Raw genomic sequence first — 20602 nt, 5'->3', positions numbered from 1 at the left:
CATCACACACATACAAACATCTGCAGGTCCCGAAGAGGGGTAAAGAGCTGGGAGGCAGTGCAACCTCCTGCCCCCTGCAACACCAACCCCCCCATGCCCCTCCACCACCAAACACCACCACACACAACACCCCGCCTTGAACCTGGTGTTCACACTCATATATGACATGTTACAGGAAGCCATAACGCCTGGTAGGGGGGCAACCAACAGAATTCAGTGCAAATCTGCATACCCCTCCCCTCTTATCCCAATGCATACACACATAAACACATACACCAGTCCCACTACGCCTTTGCGAGACTAGAACAGAGGACTGGTAAGGGGTCGGCTTAGGCCTTTGTCCTGGATCCCAAAAAACACAAAAAGCAGGAATGCTGGAGCAGAGGCGGGGGCCCTTCCATGGGGGGTATAGGGGGATTACAAGCAACCTGTGACTCTGCCTCTTTCCGCCCTTGCTGGTGGTGATGTGTGTGTGCCTTTGTGTGCAAAGGTTTGTGTGTGTGCATGTGATTGTGTATGTGTCAGTGCTACAGACCAGATTGGATCTGGCCTGATTGAGCTTGGATCTTGTAGTAGGTGTGGTGTGTGTGTGTGTTAGTGCTCCACAGATTGGCCCTGGTTGGTGCAAGGCTAGGGTGTGTAGTAAGTGTCCTGCTGGGACCCAGCTGTGTCTGCAATTAGCGGGAGGCATGGAATGATGATTGTTGCCGCAACGATGCTAATGCAAAGTGACAGGCTTACATTTAAAGGAGGGGAGGCCACTGTGTATCACAGAGACATTACGCACCAATACTTTTCCTTTTTAACACTCTCTCTCTCACACACACACACACACACACACACACACACACACACACACACACACACACACACACACACACACACACACACACACACACACACACACACACACACACACACACACACACACACACACACACGCACACGCACTTGTGCATTCACTCAAGAACACACACAGCCTCTGCTCTACAAGCTCCTTAAAATAAAAACAAAACAATCCTCAAAAATCCATTAAAGAGTGGTAGGGCCGATCAAAGGCACAACCTTTCTCCAGCACTCCTGGCCAGGGTGTCTACAGGGCTTTGTTAGTGGTTAAAAAGAGCTGTCCACACTGGTCTCCTGGCCCAGAGAGAGCTGGCAGCCAGGGCAGCTAAATTAGGCCCCCCAGCGGGCGGCTGAGGGGAGGACCCAGGGGTTGCGAAGTCTTTAAATCTGACTACAAGACATTATGCACTTACGACAAAGGGGCAGAGTAATCCTACCTGCTTGCTTTTCAACGCTGCTGCTTGCCTGTTATTGTCTGCTTTATAGCTCCTGAGAGGAGGCCCATTGATGACAGAACTCAATTACCATAGTAACTCACACCGGTGACCCCCAGGTCTCCCCCACCCCCCAAAAGAGCTGATCCCATAGGTAGTCCGTCCTTTCACAGGAAGCTGACGGCCCTATGCCGTGTCCCTCCACGCTGGCTGAGCACCACTGCTGCTGTGGCCCTCAGATCCTGCCAGCACCCTGCGCTCCGCTCACACCGCTCTCCTTTCTACTTCTCTAAACATAGAGCGCAGCACTCTGAAAGGCAAAATTGAAATAAAGTTTCAGGCTCAGCAAGTTTATGGGCTTCAAACTGTTCTGATTGTGCCGTATCTACAAAGGAGAGGCCGGCCAACGATTCACATGCTTCAGCGCAACCTTAAGTGGAACAAAAATCCTCTGTGTGTGCCCAACCACTACTAAATCACTAAGATAGTCAGCCTTTCCTTTTAAAGAAATGTGAAATAAGTAAGGCTAACAATAAATGTTCTGTGCATATGTAACACAAGACTGACATAAATGTTTATATCAAAGGAAAGCAAGCGAGAACATTTTCCGTTGCAATCCGAGTCTCTTACAAAAACCAACAGTCACATTACACTAGTTAGTGTCAGTTGAACCGATTACAGTGTCAAAATAAGAGTACTTTACAAAAACATGGTTAAAAAAAGAGAGAAAGCGCATGTTCTGAGGAACTAAATGGTTGGAATTGTGGACTACACCGCGCCATTGAGTAAACACACAATAAAGGACAGAAAAGCTCAGTGAATAAAACCGAGCAAAGGCCTGAGCAAAGTGAGCCATACTCCTTTCAAAAGGCTGCTTAGAGGTGGATTCAGGGGCTCAGAATGATGGGTAAAACACTTGTGGACTTCAGACTATAGGGGGAACGAAATGGAATAAGCCAGCAAGCACTTGAGGATCCCGCCGAGCACCTGAATGGGAAGGAGGGGAGGGGGGAAGAGAGGGGGTGCAGAAGGTGAATGGCCTGCCTTTTGGGACCAATTTGTTTCTTTTCACCCTTTCCCCCTGCCTCTCCGCTGACAGATGTACAAAGAGGGACCTGCGCTGAGCCTCTCATCCACATGCACCGGCAAGCAGCTGTCACTTTTGTCAGACAAGTTAATCAAACAAATGCCACCATACCTCCCTTTCGATAGAGAGCGAGAGACAGAGGAAAACAGAGAAAGAGAGAGAGAGGAGAGGAGAGAGAAACAGAGAAAATGGTGTGTGTGTATGTGTGATCAACCAATCCTGTCACCCCCCTTCCCCCAACAGGAGGACTTGTCCCACTCAACATAAAAGACAGCTCCATTTAACTTCCATTTCCCTCATCTTATGTTATTCATCCATTCCTTTCCTCATTTGGTGTTGACCACTGACATGGACCTCTGGCCCTCTGGGGTGGGTCAGGAGGGATTTATGCCAGAGTCCAAGATCACAGTGAGGGTAGATGGATGGATGGATGTGGGGAAACAAAATGCTCCCTCAGTAATTATAAAGAGTCTAAGCTGCTTACAGACGTCATTAACAGGAAGCGAAACCTTCTGACCTGTTTTCAACAGTTGCATTGAGTCTATTTACTACCTGTTTGTTATCCTTAGTCTTATTTTATTCTGGCCTTCTATCATCCAGATTCTTCATTATCCATTCCAAAGCCTCTTTTCACCATTGGTTTATATCGACATAAAGAGATTATTAACTGGCATGAAAAACAATAAGCATTGCGTTCAAAATGAGATGTATCATGGCTTTACATGGGACAAATGCATCTTACTCGTGCTATTGGATTCATACACAATATATCTAAGACTGGCATGCATTATGTTAACACGTCCTCATCCTCCTAAAAACATTTCTTCAACCATATTTGTGACTACGTAGATTTTCCCAGAGTCAATGACGCTTTTGTTTAAATAGTAAACATGTTTGCTTCTCTTTTTGTAAATGTAATTTGATATGAAGTTAATCCAATTGATAAAGGAAGATCAACAACACAACCCCCCCCCCCCCCCCCCCCCCCCATGAATATTGTATAGTATTCAATAGGGCAAATACAGTATTTCATTCTACATTATGTATTTTTTCACAGTAAAAGTGAAAAACTAAATCCCCAAAATGAAACGCTGACTGGTAAACAACAGAAACAACAACCAAAACATGTGCTTTCTTTTCACACCCTAGTGTAACTAGAAACACACGCATGTCTGTCCCAAGAAATTATACTATACATTCATTGCATTATAAAAAAAGTTAAACAAATATATAGAGTACAAAAACTAAAATACAATGTATAGCTAACATTGAACGTTTGTATTTGTATTTATTCTGCAGCAAAATTAAGGCATTTTATACAATTTTAAAAACATTACAATACATTCACAGATTTCACAACACACTGTGTGCCCTCAGGCCCCTAGTCCACCTCTATCACATATCTACAGTACTAAATCCATGTGTATGTATAGTGTGTGTGTGTGTCTGTGCCAATGTTTGTGTTGCTTCACAGTCCCTGCTGTTCCATAAGGTGTTTTTTTATCTGTTTTTCAAATCTAATTTTACTGCTGGCATGAGTTACTTGATGTGGAATAGAGTTCCATGTAGTCAACGGCTCTATGTAGTACTGTGTGCCTCCTATAGTCTGTTCTGGAATTGGGGACTGTGAAGAGACCTCTTGTGGCATGTCTTGTGGGGTATGCATGGGTGTCCGAGCTGTGTGCCAGTAGTTTAGACAGACAGCTCGGTGCATTCAACATGTCAGTTCAATACCTCTCATGAATAGAAGTAGTGATGAAGTCAATCTCTCCTCCATTTTCAGCCAGGAGAGATAGCCATGCATATTATTAATATTAGCTCTCTCTCTCTACAACTAGGGCCTGTAGGACTTGCCTTATTGATAGTGTGGTGGTTAAGAAGGAAGAGCATCGCTTTAATATAGACAGACTTCTCTCCATCTTAGCTACTACTGCATCAATATGTTTTGACCATGACAGTTTACAATCTAGGGCTATTCCAAGCAGTTTAGTCATCTCAACTTGCTCAATTTCCACATGATTTATTTCAAGAATTAGTTGAGGTTTTGGGTTTAGTGAGTATTTTGTTCCAAATACAATGCTTTTAGTTTTAGAAGTATTTAGGGCTAACTTAATCCTTGCCACCCACTCTGAAACTAACTGTAGCTCTTTGTTGAGTGTTGCAGTCATTTCAGTCGCTGTAGCAGCTGACGTGTATAGTGTTGAGTCATCTACATACATAGACACTCTGACTTTACTCAAAGTCAGTGGCATGTCGTTAGTAAACATTTTAAAAAGCAAGGGGCCTAAAAAGCTACACTGGGGAATTCCTGATTCTAACTGGATTATATTTGAGTGGCATCCATTAAAGAACACCCTCTGTGTTCTGTTAGACAAGTAACTCTTTATCCACATTATATCAGGGGGTGTAAAGTCATAACGCATACGTTTTTCCAGCAGCAGACTATGATTGATAAAGTCAAAAGCTGCACTGAAGTCTAACAAGACAGCCCTCACCATCATTTTATCAACCAATTTCTCTCAGCCAATCATCAGTCATTTGTGTAAGTGCTGTGCTTGTTGAGTGTCCTTCCCTATAAGCATGCTGAAATTATGCTGTCAATTTGTTTACTGCCTTGTACCTGGTGAAACACATTTTTTCCCAGATGTTTACTAAGGGTTGGTAACAGTCTGATTGGTCGGCTATTTGAGGCAGTGAAGGGAGCTTTACTATTCTTGGGTAGGGGAATGACTTTAGCTTCCCTCCAGGCATGAGGGCACACGCTCTCTAGTAGGCTTAAATTGAAGATGTGGCAAATAGGAGTGGCAATATTATCTGCTATTCTCCTCAGTAATTTTCCATCCAGATTGTCAGACCGCGGTGGCTTGTCATTGTTGATAGACAACAACAATATTTTTCTTCCACACTGACTTTACGGAATTCAGAAGTACAATTCTTGTCTTTCATAATTTGGTCCGATATACTTGGATGTGTAGTGTCAGCATTTGTTGCTGGCATGTCATTCCTAAGTTTGCTATATCAGTGGGCTTTGTGATGAATGAGCCATCTGATTCATTGAATGAAGGAGCCGAGTTGGCCTTTTCACCCAAAATTTCATTTGAGGTGCCTCAAAGCTTTTTACTGTCATTCTTTATATAATGTATCATTGTTTCATAGTGTAGTTTATTTTTTATTTAGTTTAGTCACATGATTTCTTAATTTGCAGTATGTTTGCCAATCAGTTGGGCTGCCAGACTTAATTGCCATACCTTTTACCTCATCCCTCTCAACCATACCATTTTTCAATTCCTCATCAATCCAAGGGGATTTAACAGTTTTTACAGTCATTCTCTTAATGGGTGTGTGCTTATTAGTAACTGGAATAAGTAGTTTCATAAATGTGTCAAGTGCAGCGTCTGGTTGCTCCTCATTACACACCACAGACCAGCAAATACACTATATCAGGCCCAGCCTTTGGACCTTTGGTTTTCCTAGATATGGCTATTATATTGTGATCACTACATCCTATCCTACATATTACCACTTTAAAGCAAATATCTGCAGCATTAGTAAAGATGTGATCAATACATGTTGATGATTTAACTCCTGTGCTCTTTGTAACTACCCTGGTATGTTGTCTGTAATCTCCTCAACAAAGAAACAAAGCAGGGTCATCACTCTTGGTCTAACTAGAGCCTTCAATCCTACATTCTCTCGTTTCTGTCCTTTAGCTTGTTTATCTGGCTCTCCTCTCCGTCTGCCTGACCCACCCTGGCTCTCCTCTCCGTCTGCCTGACCCACCCTGGCTCTCCTCTCCGTCTGCCTGACCCACCCTGGCTCTCCTCTCCGTCTGCCTGACCCACCCTGGCTCTCCTCTCCGTCTGCCTGACCCGCCCTGGCAGTTAATTTTGCGTGCTGCACAAGAAGCTCAAATTGATTAAACTGTTCACTTGGCTCTGCGCTTGGCGACAGGATCCTGAAAAAGTGGTAAAGTGTCTAGGACAGTGAAGTGGTATTGCAGCAGGTCTGTCAGTTATCCTCCTCCTCATCATCACCACAAGCACAAGCCAGCAGCAACATCAACAGTAACAGCAGCAGCGCAATCTCAATCGAACCAAACCCCTCCTGCTCTCCCCTCCATTGCCCTTGGCAGTCGTGAACCAGTTCCCTGCGTGGCGATTAAAGCATTTTAACTTCGTCATAAAGTGCAATCTAGCAGATCTGATAACTACCAAGGTCAACGGAAATACTTCAAATCAATCAATGAGCTGGGCCCTAATCCCCAGGAGGCAGATTAAGTCTATAATTGACCCGTGTAATCCGTGTATCTGTGGTTGGCCAGGGAACAACTGAACCCAGTGCCGGCCGGGCACCATGCCTCCCAAAATCTCCCAGAATGCACTGGAGGCTGGAGGCCCACACCAGGCAGCTAGCATATCAGTGCAGCGCTGGATTTGGCCTTGACTAAAGAGATGGCTGTTTTAATCACAGATCTCTGGGCCAGCCGCATTAAGTCGATGAGCGTTAAGCACAGCTGTTTTAATCCTCTTCTCTTCAGCTGTTCTTTCAAGAACTACCAGAGAGGAGGAGGGGATATGGGGTGAAGAAAACAAATTATTTGTTCCTCTCCCCCACACACTCGCTCACTCCCATCCAGCTCCCACCCTTTCCCTGCCCCTGAACTTAACAAACTTAGCCATCTGACTGCGAGTTTCATCTCTTTAGCACTGTATACAATTTGGTGCCGCTTAGGCAGCTTTGAAAAAAAAAATTGCTCCTCTGTAAAACCTATAGCACATCACAAAAGCCATCTGTACTTTGAGAACAGTCCTGTAAGATTAATCATTACTGTTGAATAATACCCGCATCACTCTCCCCAAACACAAAAACACACACATACAGACATACACACACACATACACAGACGCACAAACACACACATCCAGTACACCTGTCCGAGCCTCAATTTTCACAAACAAAAATGTATTATTAAAGAGATCATAGAATGATTGGATTCATGGTGAGGATCATGGCATGTAACAATGGCCTGAATCAAATAGTATTTTTCTTCTCACTGATTGCAATAACAATTCAGATTTTTGTTGTTGTTGTTTTACCCTCTTGACATTGGCACAGAGCTATAGAGCTGTTGTTACTGATGTTATGGTTTACCAGCCCCCCCCCCCCCCCCCCCTGCTATCCAATCGGTCACAACATAGGCCTTATTCACTTTCTAATATGTCTCCAATCATAATTCATTTCTTGGGTGTTGTTGTTTTCCGAACATATTAACTTATGCCCATATGGTCAGTCTGATGTCAAACGGCATCCCAGGCTAAAGTCAGTGCTTCTGACATGTATTTAAATGAAGTGAACCATATCCTTATTGTGTCTGATATGACATCTACTGACGTCTTGAAGAAATCCATGTCTCCACCCTAATTAACCCTGAGGGGACATAAGGTATGCTTCCAGATCAACTGGCTCCAAAACACACACACATGCACAATTACATTTAAACCCTTGACCAAATGTCATCAGGACCCAAGGGATTAGGGTAGGAGAAACAATTGAAAACAGACATTTTCCTTAGAGGAACGTCTTATGTCGTTACTCCTCAGAGCAGTTGCTCAGGTCTAAGGCTGAGGGTGGGTATTAGAATGGAGTCTTAGGAAGGGTTCAGGCCACACCCATACCACTAAATCTGACCTTAACCTTTATAGGGCTAAGACACTCTCTCCACGCATCTGATTGGTCTTTTGGCTCCATCTAAATCATCTATTCTAAACGGGCACCAAATGTACCAACTCAACGTGGGACGTAAATCATTGCAGGTCAAAGGGAGATCAAAAGACAGAAGAGAGAATTTTGTAAAATGTACATGAGGGATATTCATTTATAGAGGCATTGTGTGATTTGAAAAGTAATCGCCTCATGATCAGCAGTACAGAGAATAATAATGTTATTTTCAAGGTCAGCATCTCAATCTCTTAATTTGTTTTATATTATGATACAATAGTACAGGATTTAAATCTTGCCTTCTGATAATCTATTATGGGATGACATCAAAACACCTGAAATGCAAATCAATTTCATATTATGTTTAAGTGGATATCATGGATGGGTATTTGATTTGATTTGATTTGGGTAGCATTTTTGTTTTATTTCTTGAAAATAAAAATATCCCAGCAAAAAAGTATTTATCCAAGATAAATATATTTTGATTACACTTAACTTCAATATTGGCTGTTCACCTGTTTTTTGTCTTAGAAATAACATGGTTGAAATGGTAATAACTTCATGAATACCTAATAATTATGTTATAATTTATCCCCCCCCCCAAAAAAAACACATGAAATCTTAAAGGTCTAGTTTAGTCAAAATTCCGTTTTCCTGTGTTTTGCATCATATTGTACAGCTGATAAAACTATTTGATTAGTGTTATTTGCTGATAGTTGCTGGTTGAATATGCAATCTACACAGGACCTTCTAATCAGCAGGTTTGCACGGGAGCAAGTTTACGCTTTCCATGGTGTAAATTGGTTAATAGACCAACAACAAATATAGTTCCAAACCTCTCTGCCAATAACAGCTATTTTTCAGTTTTCCCCTCCCAGACAGTCCGGGCAAAATTCTTGCTTGAGAATTTGTTTTTTTGCAAATTTCTTTGCCCATTCTAACATAAATCGATTAGAGTAAAATTCTTAATTGTTACCCAGAAATTATTTTATATTGATATTAAAACGGCTGTATTGGGCCTTTGGTTATGTCTGGCAGGATGCATATTTTGTTTACAGACAACAGCACGTGCTACTTTAGAATTAGTTATAGAATAAATGATTATCCCTGGAAATAAAAGAACAAAACAAACAATCCCCATCCTTATTTTTACAGAACAGATGCCCCCTCCCCCTCTCTGTTTAAAAGTGGTATGATCCCCATGTTCTATAGTCCTTTCTATAAAGTGTTATCGGGGGTGTCGGTGAAGGCAGACATTTATGTCTAAGAAGCAGTAAGGCTGAAGTAATATGTTCCTAGACTATGTCGTTTGGGGGAGCATCAACATTTGGGCACAATTTTGACAGCTTAACAATGTGGAGATGTTGCAAAAACCGACTAATACTCAAAGTATTAAAGCATTTTAAGAGCTATGTAGAGTAATTCAAACGATAGTGTCTGTTTTGGCAACATCCCTGCACTCTTGTGCTGTCAAAATGTGTCCCTGAGTGGCGCAGCCGTCACAATTACTACATCGCAGTGCTAAGGCGTCCCTACAGACTGGGGTTCGATCCCAGGCTGTGTCACAGCCGGCTGTGATCGGCAGCCCCATATGACGGTGTACAATGGGCCCAGCGCCTTCCGGGATAGGGGAGTGTTTAGCCAGGGTGCTTTCCATGGCTCACCACACTCTAGTGACTCCTTGTGGCAGGGCCGGTCGCATGCAAGCTGACTTGGTTGTCAGTCGAACTGTGTTTCCTCTGACACATTGGTGTGGCTTACTTCCGGGTTAAGTGAGCAGTGTAATAAGAAGTAGCACGGCCAGACGGGTCATGTTTCGGAGGATGCATGACTCGACCTTTGCCTCTCTCGAGCCCATTTGGGAGTTGCAGTGATGAGCCAAGGTCATAATTCGGGGATAAAATGGGCAAAAGAAAATAGGCTTGTGACCAGACCACCCTGAAGATGTCTGATCTTGGTAGCTAAGCAGGGTCAGGCCTGGTAGTACTTGGACGGGAGACCACCTGGGAATACCAGGTGCTGTAAGCTTTAAAAAAAAAAATTATGGGGTGAATCTCGAGGGAGATGGGCCTTGCTAGTAGATGTACACAGAAAGATTATTTGACTCTGAATCATGCCACTGGACATAATGTGTTAAAACAATCTGACATGAGAGATAAGTTCCATTTCAAAATATATAGCTAGGTGGGAAAGTGTTTGCAAAGTAAAGCTAAAAGAAATGTTGAAAGGCATTGTGGTTCAAGTGAGAAAAAGAAAGAGATGGAAGGAAAGGGAAAATACACATAAAACCAAGTGAACCAAGGGCGTTTTTATGCTTTTTGATCCCTGAGCATGAACGCATAGAAACAGCAGCATCACGCCTTGGTCATATTGAGCAGAGCGACAAGAAAAGGACAACATAGAGGAGTCCTACAGCGCAGCAAGACACCTTCATACGCCACAGTACTGCCAGAGGGAGAACAGATAGAGAGTGACATATATGTAGAGAGAGAGGCCTCTGCTATAATCAGAAAAGAAATGCTCTTCTGAGAGAAGACGATACAAGCCAAACAGCAGGTCAAAGCAGCAAGAGAAACAAACATGGAGAAGAGACACTTTCATTCAGAGAAGACTGATAAGATAGAAGGCAGGTCATGCCAGCAGGCCTTAGGGGAAGCCACACACACACACGCATATAACACCCACCCTCACACGCACACAAATGCAATCTGAGGCTCTCACCCCAAAAAGAGTAGTGGACAAATTGGTCAACATGCATCAGAGGATTATTTAGATAACCAGGTTTCGGGCTATTCCTTAAGACAGTGTTCTCTTTTCTCATTCCCCCCCCCCACTTTATTCACTCTCAAATACAAACTCATTATATTTCTCTCTTTCCCTTTCTTCCGTTCTTTCTTTCTTTCTCCCCATCCTTCCTAAGCCCTCATTACAATAAGCCCTGGGTCAGAGGCCCTCCTTTCTGTTTGTCGTTCCTAAGAGGAAGATTTCGTTGGAGGAAGCCCTCATTGTCAAAATGGGACAGTTCCAAATGTCTTGTATATAGTCCAATGTGGGGGACGGGTCAGCAGTGTGTGGGGAACGGGTCAGCAGTGTGTGGGGAACGGGTCAGCAGTGTGTGGGGAACGGGTCAGCAGTGTGTGGGGGACGGGTCAGCAGTGTGTGGGGAACGGGTCAGCAGTATGTGGGGGACGGGTCAGCAGTGTGGGGAACGGGTCAACAGTGTGTGGGTGGACGGGTCAGCAGTGTGTGGGTGGACGGGTCAGCAGTGTGTGGGTGGACGGGTCAGCAGTGTGTGGGGGACGGGTCAGCAGTGTGTGGGGAACGGGTCAACAGTGTGTGGGTGGACGGGTCAGCAGTGTGTGGGTGGACGGGTCAGCAGTGTGTGGGTGGACGGGTCAGCAGTGTGTGGGGGACGGGTCAGCAGTGTGTGGGGGGACGGGTCAGCAGTGTGTGGGTGGACGGGTCAGCAGTGTGTGGGTGGACGGGTCAGCAGTGTGTGGGTGGACGGGTCAACAGTGTGTGGGTGGACGGGTCAGCAGTGTGTGGGTGGACGGGTCAGCAGTGTGTGGGTGGACGGGTCAGCAGTGTGTGGGGGGACGGGTCAGCAGTGTGTGGGTGGACGGGTCAGCAGTGTGTGGGGGACGGGTCAGCAGTGTGTGGGGAAACGGGTCAGCAGTGTGTGGGGAAACGGGTCAGCAGTGTGTGGGGAAACGGATCAGCAGTGTGTGGGGGACGGGTCAGCAGTGTGTTGGGGACGGGTCAGCAGTGTGTGGGGGACGGGTCAGCAGTGTGTGGGGGACGGGTCAGCAGTGTGTGGGGGACGGGTCAGCAGTGTGTGGGGGACGGGTCAGCAGTTTGTGGGTGGACGGGTCAGCAGTGTGTGGGGGACGGGTCAGCAGTGTGTGGGGGACGGGTCAGCAGTGTGTGGGGGACAGGTCAGCAGTGTGTGGGGAAATGGGTCAGCAGTGTGTGGGGGACGGGTCAGCAATGTGTGGGGGAAACTGGTCAGCATAAGCCGACCTACTAACCATAACCTTTTGATCTGATTATTAATGTTGCTACAGATCAATTAATGGAAGAACACAATGTATTCTAACTGAAGACAGAATTTAGACTGGGGACTTGTAAAGACGGTATTAAGTCATCTTATAGGAGGCCATTCTATTGTGTGGACTTTAATTGATGAACCCCTGTTTGCTGACTCGCAGAGAGAGAACACTGCTTAAGATAATCCTCCTCAAGATTTTGCACTTCTCAAACAAGAGATAAACAGAAGATGCAGAACACTTCAGTAGAAAAGACACAGGCTAGAGCACAGTGTATTCAGTATGGAGGGAAGAGTTCGAAGTAAAGCAAGGGGTAGAAACAGAGAGAAGGAGAGAAAGAGCTACTTGTACAGCTGTGGAAGAAAAGCCAGAGAGCTGTTCAAAATGAGACTTATCCCTCTGAACCAACTGTTTTATCACATCTTGGAGAGCCTCCCCCTGTAAGGGAGGAGACGGCATTGGTTACTTACGGCAAATAACCTTTCTACATACACCTCCTCATTGACCTTATCCCGCAGCATGTCCTGAGAATGGCGCACAAAGGTCACGTAACCGTCTGCAATGTCCATCCCAGGCTTCTGCAGAACATGAGAGAGAGAGAGAGAGAGTTGAGAACAAGAGGGAAAGAGTAATTAGCCCCCAAAAAACTAATTGTCTCACCAAGGCACCGAAACCTGTTTACCTCATAATAAACATGATGGAGACCAGCAAAGTGACATAAGTTATTATCAACTGTTATGTCATGTCAAACTCTAAGACATGCATATGAAAAACTGACAGGTATTAAAATAAACATTCAACCCAAAGTGTTATCAAATTGTCATTTTCAACTCAGAAAAAAAAAGTATTAAAATGTACAGTTGACATCTCTGGAGAGGTGTTTCATTTGCAGTGCATATAGACCCTGGGCTATGGCTGTCTTTTCACTGAACTTCCTATTAGAGATATGTACTTGGCCCAGAATCATCTGTCACAGTCTGGGCACGTGCAAAGTGAACAGAAGAACCAGGAACACGTGATCAGGCTGCTGAACAGACTGTTAGGAGGGCTGCCATTTCTCATGCCATCTCAAATATTCAAACAGGACAATGCGTTTGCAAATAAGACACTCAATTTGTGTGTGTGTGTGTGTGTGTGTGGGTTTATGTGTGTGTATTTCCCCCTCGCGCCTCTTCCCCCGGTATATGAAACACATCCTTTGTGCCAGCGGACGAGGTCATATGAATTTGTATTACCCGCTGTAAACTGAACTTAGTTAACACATCCCTGAGTGGTTCCAAAGGGTGCAAATTAGTATGTTTCTGCAGTGTAATTTCATTTTGTGCTTTAAGCAAACAATTACCATGCAGAAACTAGGGCTCTGGCCCTGCGGACATAAGAGGCCCAATCACAGATGGACCGACAAAGGCATACATTTAAAAAGTGACGTGTTGAGCTTTTGTGAGTTTTTGTTACACAACACAACAGAGATACTCACAATGACATGCCTAGCTGGCTGTTTTTGCCCAGATCCATATCAGGGAAGATGGAATGACACACACACAAACACGTACACACGCACACTTGGACTGGGACAAGAAAAACACTGATAATAACGCTCTTCTCCCACTTACAGGTACATCCACATACTTTGATGCAGCTTTCACCTTGAAATGAGACAGAGAGTTTAGGTTAGAAGGAAAGATTTGAGATTCCAACTGTGCCAATTCTTTTCATTGCAAAAACGGTATACTGTGAGTGTAGCTTCAGTGTGTGACAGCAATATGCTTAAGTGAGTCATGCCAGGAAATGTAATAACACAGTTCACTCAAAAAAAATGTAGAATTCTATTACAATGTTCAGGAAACTACTAAAATCCCTTTTCATGCATTGGGAGTATTATCATGAGCAAATTGAGGCAGAGAGCTGTGCATTCTCTGAACATATGTTTGCTAAAGGTACAATATTTGAACAAGACTAATCCTACCCTATGATGATTAAAATCATTTCAAGATCAGGGTCCAGTTCTGTATGCAGTGTACGATGAGAAAGAGGGGAACGAGAGAAGGAGTGCGTTCTTACTGTGAAAGAGAGGAAGGAGGAGAAGAGAGTGCCCTCGTCGTATCTGGACAGTTTGGCTAGGACACTCTCTAGAATGACCACAAACTGACAGACAGGGAGTTATGTTACTGGCAAGTCCAACACATTAAAAACAACATTCATTTAATATCACTTTCAGATGTGAGTAAGACAGCAACACCACCTTTGCTACCAGTAAGGTGATCATCTCCTTCACAGTCTCCTCTATGAGAGCGTCGATTTGGGAATGGTACTGTCTCTGTCAGGAGAGAGACATGTTAGTCACGACGTCCAAATCCAGCGTCCCTCCCTTCCCTTCTGTTTGTTGCTACCAGGTCTCACAGTAGGCCAATATGCTAATCAGTAGTATGACAGCATTCTTTTGTCTTCACGTGAGCCATGTAAAAGACCTCAGACTAATTAATTCTGCGCTGATAATTGGTATCGGTCTCTAGATTGTGCAGCGATGAGAACTGTCAAATCTACCCCATGTATATTCAGTACCATCTACACACATGCTAATGAAATCAAAACATTTCAAGTGTTGGAAGACTGGGGAACACTGCATTGACGGCTAATTATACATTTGGGAACTGGGAGTGAGATTTCAATTGAATTGTTAGCCACACTTACCCAATCTCTAACAAACTTTCACAAGATAGAGAAAAGAAATGAAAAGATGATCGTGAAAAAGCAAACGACTACAGCAAAAGCACATATTCAAGCAAAAGCTAAATCAGGAGACGGCAATCACAGTAAGTGCCATTGAAAATAATGTCAGTGAAAACCTTGACAGAAATACATACAGTATACGGAATGTACTACTTTACAACATGTATTGTATAAGCATAGCATTACATAATATAAGCAAATAGAAAGAAATGGAAGCATAGAAATGCTGATTCTAATTGACCTGGAGCTCCTGAATCCATGCAATTTTAAGAGAATACACATCTAACACACAGCTGGTGAGCACAAAATGATTTTCCCAAAGTGCATTGGTACTGCTCCAGGGTGGATACTGATCTGTATATCCAGTGCAACATTCTCAGTGATATAGCATATAAATCAGTGAGTGAAAGAGAAATCATTGAAATCACTATTAGACATCAATAGAATGATTTACGTTATATTACATCTAGAATATAATAGGTGGAAACTGTGTTGGTCTGAGGCTGTGCAGATGGAGGTGGACTGGTATCTGATGTCTGATATAAGACTGGTATCTGATGTCTGATATAAGACTGGTATCCGATGTCTGATATAAGACTGGTATCTGATGTCTGATATAAGACTGGTATCTGATGTCTGATATAAGACTGGTATCTGATGTCTGATATAAGACTGGTATCTGATGTCTGATCTAAGACTGGTATCTGATGCCTGATATAAGACTGGTATCTGATGTCTGATATAAGACTGGTATCTGATGTCTGATATAAGACTGGTCTCTGATGTCCGATATATAAGATTGGTATCTGATGTCTGATCTAAGACTGGTATCTGATGCCTGATATAAGACTGGTATCTGATGTCTGATATAAGACTGGTATCTGATGTCTGATATATAAGATTGGTATCTGATGTCTGATCTAAGACTGGTTTCTGATGTCTGATCTAAGACTGGTATCTGACGTCTGGTATAAGACTGGTTAAAGACTATAGGGATGAAGGAATCCTCTACCTCCTGTCCCAGCTCCATGGCACACAGCTTGGCTGACTGGGCCTTGGCATCCACCATCACGTTGAACATGGTGCAGATGGACTGAGGCACACGGAGGTCTGTGGTCCGACTGCTCTTCTGGAGCTTGGCCTCAAAGGCCACCCTCGTTCTGGAGACAGGGACAGAGAAAGGAGAGAGGTTGTGGAGCACTATACACGGACCTACAATGTCTGTGTGTGTAATGTTTTAATCTATACTTGCTATTTCTAGAAGGTTTAAGGTTAGAATTAGGGTTAGAATTAGGTCTAGTGTTAGGGTTAGGAGCTAGGGTTAGGTTTAGAGTTAAGGTTAGGTTTTTGGGTTAAGGTTAAGGGTTAGGGAAAATAGGATTTTGAATGGGATTGAATTGTGTCCCCACAAGGTTAGTGGTATATGTGTATGTGTATGTGTATGTGTGTAATTGTGTGTAAGCAAGTGCAAGGGTCCCATTCAGGAGCGTTCTCTCACCGTTTGACGCAGGACTCAATCATGTCGCTGGACATGAGTTTGAGCCTGCTCTCCAGGTGTTTGCCAAACTCCTCCTCAGGCCAGTGCAGATCTCTGATGAAGGTCTGCAGCGCATCCAGCTTCCAGAACAGATCCTCGGATGTCCCCGAGCCATTACTGGGCAGGAAGAACGGGGCACAGGTCAGGGGTCACAGCTAAGAGGTTAAACGTTAGAGCACTGTTACAGGAGAACACATGGGGGGTAGAGGACTACATGAAGGATCAGAGAGGATGGGCAAATCTAGGTCTCAGGATTCCATTTGTTTGGGTTATTTTCACCATTTACCGATTGGTTCTAAAATATTTTGAATGGAAGATACTATATCTTTGATCTATTCCTGGCCAATGAGGTTCTATGAATTGTGTTCATCAAGGTCCCAATCAGTGTATGGTAAAAATAAACAGACATGAGTATGTCTTTGACCAATTAATAACCTCAGAGTTGAGTAGTTATCAAAACCAGGGAAAGAGTAGGGGTCCATGCACACTGCAGGTTGGTCAGTTAGTTAGTGCACTCTGGGAAAACACACAGGGAAGGGTGGGGTTGCTTTCTGATGCGGTGATGGAGACTGTATCCCACTCCCATTCCCTGTCCCCTTCCCCCAAACCCTGTAGAAAGAGAGAGCAGATCTCTCCAGCCACACAGGTCTCTCCAGACACGCAGGGGCCTCCTCACAACTAGTGCCCACAGGTAAGAGCTCCAACACAGGGTAAACAGGGACTTATCCTCCCTAGCACACTGTGGCAGACTGGAGAACAGATACATGTGATGGAAAGACACAAATTAAATACTTTTAAACACTAGCTTGGGTAGGGCCTCATTTAATAATGATGTGTAATTTAGCATTTCCCATTCTTGGTGTTTTCCAATCAGCTTAAAATGTCATTTGTGTCTTTCCACCCTTCAGTTCAAACACATGCAGTAGGAGGAAAATGAAAAGCCATTGATGGTTCTCCATTTTGAAACACTGCCTACTCTAACCCCACTCCCCATGCTAGGGCCTTGGCATGAACATGGCTGCAGGTAGAACAATAAGAACACTGTTTTACGACATATTTTAGAATAGGCTGAGCCTGTTTCTTCCTAATTATCAACAATGTGGTTGTGTCAAGGCTGTGTTTGAGTTTTATTTTGTGGGGTGAGATTGGCTTAGTCTTTATGGATTATTTACAAGATACCAAACCTGCTTTTAGTTCAGGCCTACAGTGCCTTGCGAAAGTATTCAGCCCCCTTGAACTTTGCGACCTTTGGCCACATTTCAGGCTTCAAACATAAAGATATAAAACTGTATTTTTTTATGAAGAATCAACAACAAGTAGGACACAATCATGAAGTGGAATGACATTTATTGGATATTTCAAACTTTTTTAACAAATCAAAAACTGAAAAATTGGGCGTGCAAAATTATTCAGCCCCCTTAAGTTAATACTTTGTAGCGCCACCTTTTGCTGCGATTACAGCTGTAAGTCGCTTGGGGTATGTCTATCAGTTTTGCACATCGAGAGACTGAATTTTTTTCCCATTCCTCCTTGCAAAATAGCTCGAGCTCAGTGAGGTTGGATGGAGAGCATTTGTGAACAGCAGTTTTCAGTTCTTTCCACAGATTCTCGATTGGATTCAGGTCTGGACTTTGACTTGGCCATTCTAACACCTGGATATTTTTGAACCATTCCATTGTAGATTTTGCTTTATGTTTTGGATCATTGTCTTGTTGGAAGACAAATCTCCGTCCCAGTCTCAGGTCTTTTGCAGACTCCATCAGGTTTTCTTCCAGAATGGTCCTGTATTTGGCTCCATCCATCTTCCCATCAATTTTAACCATCTTCCCTGTCCCTGCTGAAGAAAAGCAGGCCCAAACCATGATGCTGCCACCACCATGTTTGACAGTGGGGATGGTGTTCAGGGTGATGAGCTGTGTTGCTTTTACGCCAAACATAATGTTTTGCATTGTTGCCAAAAAGTTCAATTTTGGTTTCATCTGACCAGAGCACCTTCTTCCACATGTTTGGTGTGTCTCCCAGGTGGCTTGTGGCAAACTTTAAACGACACTTTTTATGGATATCTTTAAGAAATGGCTTTCTTCTTGCCACTCTTCCATAAAGGCCAGATTTGTGCAATATACGACTGATTGTTGTCCTATGGACAGAGTCTCCCACCTCAGCTGTAGATCTCTGCAGTTCATCCAGAGTGATCATGGGCCTCTTGGCTGCATCTCTGATCAGTCTTCTCCTTGTATGAGCTGAAAGTTTAGAGGGACGGCCAGGTCTTGGTAGATTTGCAGTGGTCTGATACTCCTTCCATTTCAATATTATCGCTTGCACAGTGCTCCTTGGGATGTTTAAAGCTTGGGAAATCTTTTTGTATCCAAATCCGGCTTTAAACTTCTTCACAACAGTATCTCGGACCTGCCTGGTGTGTTCCTTGTTCTTCATGATGCTCTCTGCGCTTTTAACGGACCTCTGAGACTATCACAGTGCAGGTGCATTTATACGGAGACTTGATTACACACAGGTGGATTGTATTTATCATTAGTCATTTAGGTCAACATTGGATCATTCAGAGATCCTCACTGAACTTCTGGAGAGAGTTTGCTGCACTGAAAGTAAATTTGCTGAATAATTTTGCATGCCCAATTTTTCAGTTTTTGATTTGTTAAAAAAGTTTGAAATATCCAATAAATGTCGTTCCACTTCATGATTGTGTCCCACTTGTTGTTGATTCTTCACAAAAAAATACAGTTGTATATCTTTATGTTTGAAGCCTGAAATGTGGCAAAAGGTCGCAAAGTTCAAGGGGGCCGAATACTTTCGCAAGGCACTGTATCTTTGACAGAGCAGTGCCTTTACATTTTGGGAGCGAATGTATTCATTTAATCTCTCTCTCTCCTTTCACACATTTTTAGTAGCTGGTGCTGAAAATGTTTCACTTTGGTAATGTGTCAGGTGTACCTCAAGGTGCAGAAGAAGTGCTTTTGATCAACATATCTAAACATAGCTTTGCAATTATCTGCATGCTGTGTCTCTCCTTGGTCCCCCTGGAGGGCTGCTAAGAGCCAACAGGTAGACATGGAGTTTTACAACTGGCAGAATCACTAATGAAATGGGACTTAATTTCATATTCCGTCAATATAAAAGTGGGATCATTATCATGGTGTGAATGAGTGAACATGATATGTTTTAAAGTAGGCGTATCTGAGAGGCTCAGTAAAGACAAGCACCAGGAGCCCTAGGGCTGATCAAAGCTCTCCTACTTCTGCACGTTAGGCATGGTTGGTTTTACAAATGCACTACAGTAAAATGTGTCAATGTTTTATTGTGGCCTATTGTTGAGTAGCTGCCATTAGCTAACTAAGTCAAATCAACAAGGTCAAAGCTGCCCCCATCTAAATTAGGATTGGTGGATATTGCCTGTACATCTCCAGAAATTGAGCCAGTACTTCAGAGGACATGTGACATGTTCATGCCAAAAACACACATGCATTTTTCATGTTTCAGGCTCCAGCAGAGACTCAATACACACTCTGAGTCACATGTAGCTGCCATCCAGTTGGGTGTAGAAAAGCTAGGCATTGTTAGAAGGCTAACTGGTGGTAGATTTGGTACTTTGGGCATTTGGAGCTTGACATTTGGTAGACTCAAATCAGGAAGATTACTTGTTAGGCTCCTGTGTAGAGGAAACAGACATCAAATCAAATATAAATCAGATGTGCTATAACAGTGGTAATATGGATGTGTTTTAAAAGGGAAAGTGAAGCAATGCCAAGAAAAAGAAAAACAATTGGTGAGGCAGAGCAAATTTACAAGACAAATAGACGTTATTAAGTTGAAACAAGTAAGGGTATAGTTGCAATGAATAGAAGAGACAAATCTAATGTTGAAAAATGATGTGTAAAGAGTGTCTTATCAGCATTGAAGAGAACAATGACTAAATATAGTTAACAATTGATAACTCAACATATGGTGACAGCAAAGAGCTTTGACGTTAATACAAGGGATACCATATGAACACTAGGGAATACCAAACAGAGGAAAAATGTTTCCAACAACATTTTCAGACATATGGTCTTAGCTGCAATAGGAAACACTTGAATTCAATAGATAGTAAATAATCTTGCTCGTACAAATTAATATATTTGGTAACGATTTACTTTGACTACATATCCACAACACATTTAGTACACATATTTAAGTATTTGATGAACGC

At 43.3% G+C, this 20602-nt stretch overlaps 1 protein-coding gene across 18 annotated transcripts in view; it reads right to left on the bottom strand.

The window, feature by feature from the left end:
- The window catches only part of LOC109891016 (calcium-dependent secretion activator 1), a 181600-nt gene that overhangs the window by 11955 nt on the left and 149043 nt on the right, over window positions 1-20602 (bottom strand). For 5 of the 18 annotated variants that reach the window (XM_031825017.1, XM_031825019.1, XM_031825020.1 and 2 more), the window contains 8 exons: window positions 19919-20062; window positions 16360-16515; window positions 15874-16021; window positions 14823-14837; window positions 14374-14448; window positions 14193-14276; window positions 13745-13777; window positions 12602-12709 (listed from right to left, as the gene is read on the bottom strand). In XM_031825017.1, coding sequence (XP_031680877.1) covers window positions 12602-12709; window positions 13745-13777; window positions 14193-14276; window positions 14374-14448; window positions 14823-14837; window positions 15874-16021; window positions 16360-16515; window positions 19919-20062 — 763 coding nt within the window. The remainder of the gene's footprint in view (window positions 1-12601; window positions 12710-13744; window positions 13778-14192; window positions 14277-14373; window positions 14449-14822; window positions 14838-15873; window positions 16022-16359; window positions 16516-19918; window positions 20063-20602) is intronic. The other 13 variants (XM_031825030.1, XM_031825018.1, XM_031825021.1 and 10 more) reach the window with 3 other exon arrangements.

This window comes from Oncorhynchus kisutch, linkage group LG5 (assembly GCF_002021735.2).
Source record: "Oncorhynchus kisutch isolate 150728-3 linkage group LG5, Okis_V2, whole genome shotgun sequence".
In the NCBI taxonomy this organism is placed as follows: domain Eukaryota; kingdom Metazoa; phylum Chordata; class Actinopteri; order Salmoniformes; family Salmonidae; genus Oncorhynchus; species Oncorhynchus kisutch.
Note: the sequence above shows the minus strand (reverse complement) of the source record. Positions and strands in the feature narration are given on the sequence as shown.